A 6,860-nucleotide genomic window follows, 5' to 3' on the forward strand; every position below is an offset into this window, starting at 1 on the left:
ACCATGTCATCATCAGCTGTCGTGATTCATACACTTCCAAGCTCATCCCTGTAGGTGGTGAGCTTGTTCATATATGTAGAGATCGTGTCGCCCTTTTCACACTTGATTTTCCAAAGCTTGTCCTTCAACGCCAACTTCATCTGGTCACTGCTATTCTAATATAGATCCTTCAATGTCTTCCACATTGAAATCGGTGTCTCCTTCCCATGGAGACTCAAGACAATGTGGTCTTGAACTCCCTCTAGAAGAATCCTCCTCGCTCTAGCCACACATTTCTTCCATTCCGCCAATTCTTGGGCATTAGCTGCTGCTGGCTTGGGGACTTCTTGATCAATGAAGTCCTTCAAACTGTTGTCCTCTAATACCGCTTCCATGTGATCCTTCCAGCTATATAATTCGATTTGCCTTCCAGGGCATACTCAAGTCTCAAATCGTTGAACTCCATTGGTGAAATTTGAGATGTGATAAGAATTCGATTTCTAAAATTAGGAACTTCAAACTTTGAAATTCTCCCTTCTTTGTATACTGTTCTCTGCTTTGATCACCTTTGCTCTAATACCATGTAGAAATTCTCACTGTAGATCACTTGATAATGCAATATATTAAAGCAAAATACTTGATCTACTTATACAAACAAACTTGCGGAAGTTTAATTGATTTTGAGCAAGATCAAATAGAACACATATAACAGAGAAGAAGAAATCATACACATGAAACACAAAAGAATACTCTGGGGAAATCCTCAGCTAAAAACCTCGCTATCTGTATTATCATACAAGTGGAAATATCTCAGGATTACACAAAGATTTAGCTCTCAAGCTATCCATCTCTCAGTACAATCCCTCACTGCTGCTCATAGACTGAATAGACAACGCATATGCCTTCCTTCAGTCCTCCAAGCCTCCCATTTCATTGTGCAGTTTCTCCTGGGTCCTCTGGCTGCCACCTATGTGAATTCACCTCTCACACAACTCACCAAACTCAGAAATAACTGCACAAACCTGAAGGAGATAATTCCTTCTGCATGGATGAGTTTCCTTTATAGGAAAATTCCTCCAACTGAGAGTACACTGTCCCTTCCTTTAATCTCAACTGGGTCTTTGTTTGAACTGACATGCATGAGTTATTTACGAGAGAATATCTAGTTACCTGGAGAACATTAGTTGCATGCATGCATGTATTAACTGACTGAACTCACAATTAGTTCCACCAACTATTTGGAACTAATTTAACTTGACTTAACTCAGTTGACTAAGCTAACTAGTTACAACTCAAATACAACTCATCCTTGTATCCTTAATTAAGGGATAACTTCATCAATCAAAGGGATAACTGTTGCATGTCTTCACAAAGACTTCATGTTTTATTTTCTCCAACTAATTGACTCAATATGAATTAATTACGTCGTAAGGCGTTCCCTCTGAGACAAACTCCCTAAAATTCCACCGTGTACAATCGTGGACCATTGATTCTGTGTTAGACGATTGGGGTGTTTTACACCGTTAGTTTAATATGCCATATCTCAAAATTTCACCGTATTTCTCGAACCTTCCATAAAACAAATGAAGAAACTCCCTAAAATTCCACCGTGTACAATCGTGGGCCATTGATTCTGTGTTAGACGATTGGGTTGTTTTACACCGTTAGTTTAATATGCCATATCTCAAAATTTCACCGTATTTCTCGAACCTTCCAGAAAACATATGAAGAAAACCATGCTCCGCTGGAGTTTGGTCTCACTTCTTTCAAAATCTCACCATATTTCTCAAACCTTCCAAAAAAACATACGAAGAAAACCATGCTCCGTTAGGGTTTGTTCTTGCTTCTTTCTGTGGTCTTCTTGTAAGTTGTGGTGCTCTTCCATTGCTCGCCAAGATTACAGGTAAATATTTTTTATCTAAAAACATTCCTGGAAAACTTCAGAGGATTTCTTCAGTTCGCTGCTAGAAATTTTGCAACTGGTTATTTTTTTTTAACATCTGATAACCCTATCTTTCTATGTTATCTATGCAGCTATTGTGGTCTAGTTCCTGTTGGCTTCTACAGGTATTTACATCAAATCTCTTACCAGTTTTTGTTGCATTAGGTTCCTAGACAAGGGTCATTTTTCAGTTTCTAACTTTTACCTTCCATTTTGTTGTCCATTGGTTCGTGATACCTTGGGTTCTTACAGGACGATCCTCCATGGTTAGCCAATATTAAAGGTAATTTGTTTTTCTAAAAGCTCCGTTGGGGTTTGGTCTGGCTTCTTTCAAAATCTCATCGTATTTCTCGAACCTTCCAAAAAACATACGAAGAAAACCATGCTCCGCTAGGGTTTGTTCTTACTTATTTCTATGGGCTTCTTGTAATTTGTGGTGCTCTTCCATTGCTTGCCAAGATTACAGGTAAATATTTTTTATCTAAAAACATTCCTGGAAAACTTCAGAGGATTTCTTCTATTTGCTGCTAGGAATTTTGCAACTGGTTTTTTTTTTTTTTTTAAATCTGATAACCCTATCTTTCTATGTTATCTATGCATCTATTGCGGTCTAGTTCCTGTTGGCTTCTACAGGTATTTACTTGCATTAGGTTCCTAGACAAGGGTCATTTTTCAATTTCTAACTTTTACCTTCCATTCTGCTGTCCACTGGTTCGTGATACCTTGGGTTATTACGGGACGATCCTCCATGGTTCGCCAATATTAAAGGTAATTTGTTTTTCTAAAATATTTCCTTGAAATCTACAAATGACTACATAGAATCCTCACCATCCTCTGAACGCTCAAGGCATGTCTAAGGGATCCAAAAGGTGAACTTATAATCACATGGAAATTTCTGTCAATTGCAGGATGCAGAGCAGGATCACATGGAGTGGGAGCATGGTGGTTCATTTCGTCCAGGTGATCAAACATGGGATGGGAGTTCTGGAGCTATGGGTGCAGAGCCTAACCAGGTGGTCCCCATCATAAATTGCAGTAAGTCATCGATACTCTGTAAAACAAAGCGAATTGACATTGTGCGGGAATCCTCAACCCTTCGACCAGTAGAAGGTGCATGCTAGGGCAATTTGACCCTCCAATATTCTAACCCTAGTGGCTTCCACTGAATGTTAAGGGGACGTGACCGACTCTGCTTATATCTAAGTTCTTGAATCTGTCATTCTAGACAGTGTACATGATATAGAAAACTTACCAGTAGATGCAGAAAAAAATGTTAATAGTTCTGAGGACAGTATTCCTGAATTGGTATCAATTATGGACTTTGGTGCAGATGTATCTCATGAATCTGAGTCTCATTTTGGTAATAGTGGTTCACATGACTTTGTTTTCTCCTCATCTGAAACAGAAACTAACAGTGAAATACAGAGTTTTGAGAGCCTTTTCATTCAAGATCCAGAGGAACTGAGCACATCATCAGGTGGAGGTGATTACTATATTCCTGCAATGGCCAGTCAGTCCAAGACACTAAATTTTGAGAGCCAAAATGAATTTGAATTCAGACATAATGAATCTGTCATGTCTCTAGTGGAAAAGAGTAGTAGGGAGGGGGGATCAGACATATCAGTTGTTCATGATCTCGGAGATTCTAGTACTCCAGCAAAATCACTGAAATATATCTTGCTTTTTGGAACTATAGGTGCATCTATTTTTGCAGTTGTGATGCTTGCTACATATTTGGTCAGTGTGTATAGAAAGAGTGCCAAATGTACAAGTCCTAAGAGAGCCCAAGAACATGATCAGAACACTGTAGCAGAGAAAAATGGTCCTACAGAAGATGGTCATTCCATACCGAGAAGGGAGATACTATATCCCCAGAGAAATCACTTTTCTTCAATGCAGATGACTGTGCCCTGCGAAAATAACTTCGAGCCGAGGGATTCCTATGTGCCGAAGGTGGAACTTCTTAATGAGTATTTGCCATCAAAGGTGGTAAACACTTCAGAAAGAAAACTCAATACCTGGCTTTTATCAAGTACCCAAGAAAATTCATTTCACACCCCAGAGAGGAAGGTTAGGAGAAGCAACACATACTCAGAAACAGAGCAAGGAAGTATGGCTACTCAAGAGATGTCTATGGATGATTCTCCATCTTATGGGAGCTTCACAACTCTGATGAAAGAGGTATTCTATTTTTAATCCCAACATCAAACTTGTTAAGCTTTTCCTTTGTTTTTTCTACCTTTGTGTTTTGGTTTTGAAATAATATTCCAACCTTTGCAAGGCATTTTCTTGCTTATCAATTGCCATTGAATATCAAGTAAAAGTGGAATTTGGTTTCTTCATTTCGAGGTTGGTAAAATAGTTGTCTAGGAGCAGGGGAATTTGGTTTCTTCCATCCTACCAATCTTCCTTATATATCTTGTCAGACTTTTTCAGTGTTGTGCGAGCCATTTGATGTACAGATGTTGTTCATGTGCTTATTTCAGTCTCAATTCTCTTTTCACTGCACCTTGTTTCCTTTGCATTTCAAGTAAAAATGGAATTTGGTTTCTTCATTACAAGGTTGGTAAAATAGTTCTCTAGGAGCCGGGGATGCTCTTCTTCCATTCTACCAATCTTTCTTATATATCTTATCAGATTTTTTCAGTGTTGTGTGAGCAATTTTATGTAAAGATGTTGTTCATGTTCTTATTTCAGTGTCAAATCTCTTTTCACTGCACCTTGTTTCCATTTTATTTCTAGGATATCTATTCTTCCCTTGAAAATTTTCTTCTGGGCAGTCCTCAATTCATTCCATAAATATGTAAAAACAAACCAGCATGTAGGAAATATTTGAATGAGTTATAGATAGTGATCCAATTTCATACTTGTCTGATTGTGTATCTCCAAAATTTGGTTTCAGAGATACCTTTTTATGAGTTGTTTGTCTACAATGCAGGGTTCAAGTGAAGAGCAGATGAAAGTGACACCTGTAAGAAGATCAAACCGACTTCGTAACCAAAAGAAGTCTCCATTATCAGCTGTACGAACGATCTCTAAATGAAGATCCTGCATCATGTTCTTCCTTAGAGCTACCTGATTTGAGCACAGGGAAAAGCACGAACGACATAAAGAATTTTTTCTCCAAATGACTTTCGCCTTTACATGATTATTTCTCTCAAAAAGTTAAGGCTTCATTTTTATTTTTCATGAAAACGTGCAGGGAAATGGTGAGCATGTTCCCTTGGCGGATTGATAGTTGGCCGTCTTCAAGCTCATACTGTTGCTTAGCTACCATGGTATTGATCCAGTAAGCCTGTTGATGTTCAGCACCAACCTACTTCGATTCTGTTACTTACCTAATTCTGGAGGCAAGGACCCAGATAAGTTAGCAAATGGAATATGTAAAGCCTCCATCTTTGACAAGTTACTGAGCTGCCACAGATTTCCGCTTGCGTAAGAATTGTGCCCGGTCATCATATCCCTGAGCTCTGCTGGGATTGAACCAGTGATCTCATTGAAGGAGGAGCACAATTGCGAAAGATAATACTGCAAATTCATTTCAACGACATTGCGTGTCCTATGAAATTAGACAAAAATGGAGACTTGATGGGATCTACTTTTGAGATTATCAACGTAGCTAGTACACACATCCACAACAGTGGTTACTGGTCAAACCGAACCAGCTTATCGGTCACCCCTCCAGAAATTACAGCCACCATCAGTGACTATCAATATCATATAAAGCCAAAATTGTCTGATATTATATGGCCCGGTGAAAGTGAAACTACGGCGCGGGATTGGGCCCGTGGAAAGGAACTTGCTATTGGTTTGCCTAGAAAGACAGGCTACTAAGAATTTGTAAAAGTGAATGGTAGCAACCCGATGAAAGGATTTTGTGTTGATGCGTTTATTGTTGTAGTGAAATTGCTGCCCTATTTTTGGTACACATTTAAACCTTGTGGAACAGGGAATTCTGCACCCAATCACGATGTTTTTAACGTGTAAAATGCAATGGGTTACCACAGTGCCATATTGTTTCATGCAGGTTTTCTTTCTCTACGATGTTCTTGAAGCATGGTGACTAATATTTCTGCTCTTTTTTTATCCTCAGGGATTTTAGCTTCCCTCTCAAAACATTGGTTTTCTTTACATTTGATGGTATTGATGCGCTTAAAATGCATGATTCTGATGAAGACTTTGAGAGAATGATGAAGCTTCACTACGTAGGCAGTAAATGAAAGGTATTTGTGGAAATAAATTTAGGTGCCCATGTTGTTGCAAGTGTCCTAAATAAGTTGTGTTAAGAAGTTTGTGAAAAAAAATTAAATATGATACAAATATTCATAGTGTTTCATACTTTGGAAAATGAGAGTAATTTGGATTTTATGTTTCTGTTTTTTTCATAAGATTAAATTCTGGTGCTAAATGGTTCTTGTCAGGGAGCTTTCTGTACATATATTTTTGCAACTCTGTTTTTATTTTTCCATCATTTCATATATAAGAGAACTTCAACATGTGTTTTATTTATTGTTTTTTTTAGAACAAAATGGATTTAAAGAAATTATATAGTTTTTCAAAAATGAATAGGGAAGATGCTCTCTATGCATAGCTGGAAAGCGTCTTCTTGGATACAGGGTCAAATGCAGTTATGCATGGTCTCATTTAGCAGTCTAAAAGGGGGCAGTTTAATATAATTTTACATATCAAAGTTTTTATTTTTCATCATTTCATATATAAGAGAAATTCAACATGTGTTTTATTTATTGTATTTTTAGAACAAAATGGATTTAAAGAAATTATCTCGTTTTTCAAAAATGAATATGGAAGATGCTCTCTATGCATAGTTGGAAAGCGTCTTGTATCTATGCATAGCTGGAAAGCGTCTTCTTGGATACAGGGTCAAATGCAGTTATGCATGGTCTCATTTAGCAGTCTAAAAGGGGGCAGGGTAATATAA

General features: G+C 37.9%; 1 protein-coding gene across 12 annotated transcripts; it reads left to right on the forward strand.

Annotated features, from left to right (window-relative positions):
* The first annotated feature begins 1,658 nt into the window (after positions 1–1,658).
* On the forward strand, positions 1,659–5,962 carry LOC149157631 (uncharacterized). 12 transcript variants are annotated; one of them, XM_089435937.1, is made up of 7 exons: positions 1,659–1,882; positions 2,014–2,046; positions 2,174–2,689; positions 2,830–2,956; positions 3,618–4,102; positions 4,860–4,943; positions 5,124–5,962. In XM_089435937.1, the coding sequence occupies exons 3-7, from the start codon at positions 2,507–2,509 to the stop codon at positions 5,154–5,156; spliced, it is 912 nt and encodes a 303-aa protein (XP_089292063.1). In that variant the 5' UTR covers positions 1,659–1,882; positions 2,014–2,046; positions 2,174–2,506; the 3' UTR covers positions 5,157–5,962. The 12 variants fall into 12 exon arrangements, with proteins under 12 accessions (XP_089292063.1, XP_089292064.1, XP_089292069.1 ...); XM_089435943.1 differs by having other exon boundaries at positions 1,660–1,882; positions 2,174–2,204; XM_089435938.1 differs by lacking the exon at positions 2,014–2,046.
* Positions 5,963–6,860: the final 898 nt, after the last annotated feature.

The sequence above is a fragment of the Pinus tabuliformis genome, chromosome 5_2 (genome assembly GCF_031772625.1).
Source record: "Pinus tabuliformis cultivar Carrire ecotype Pingquan chromosome 5_2, CPIR1, whole genome shotgun sequence".
Taxonomy (NCBI): domain Eukaryota; kingdom Viridiplantae; phylum Streptophyta; class Pinopsida; order Pinales; family Pinaceae; genus Pinus; species Pinus tabuliformis.

What these genes read in the sequence shown, in the direction of transcription:
- LOC149157631 (XM_089435934.1), top strand. Translation starts at nt 3,236, where the DNA reads ATGGACTTTGGTGCAGATGTATCTCATGAATCTGAGTCTCATTTTGGT. An exon ending in TCACAACTCTGATGAAAGAG is followed by an intron (nt 4,103 to 4,859) that starts GTATTCTATTTT and finishes TCTACAATGCAG; the next exon opens with GGTTCAAGTGAAGAGCAGAT. An exon ending in AGAAGTCTCCATTATCAGCT is followed by an intron (nt 4,944 to 5,123) that starts GTACGAACGATC and finishes GAAAACGTGCAG; the next exon opens with GGAAATGGTGAGCATGTTCC.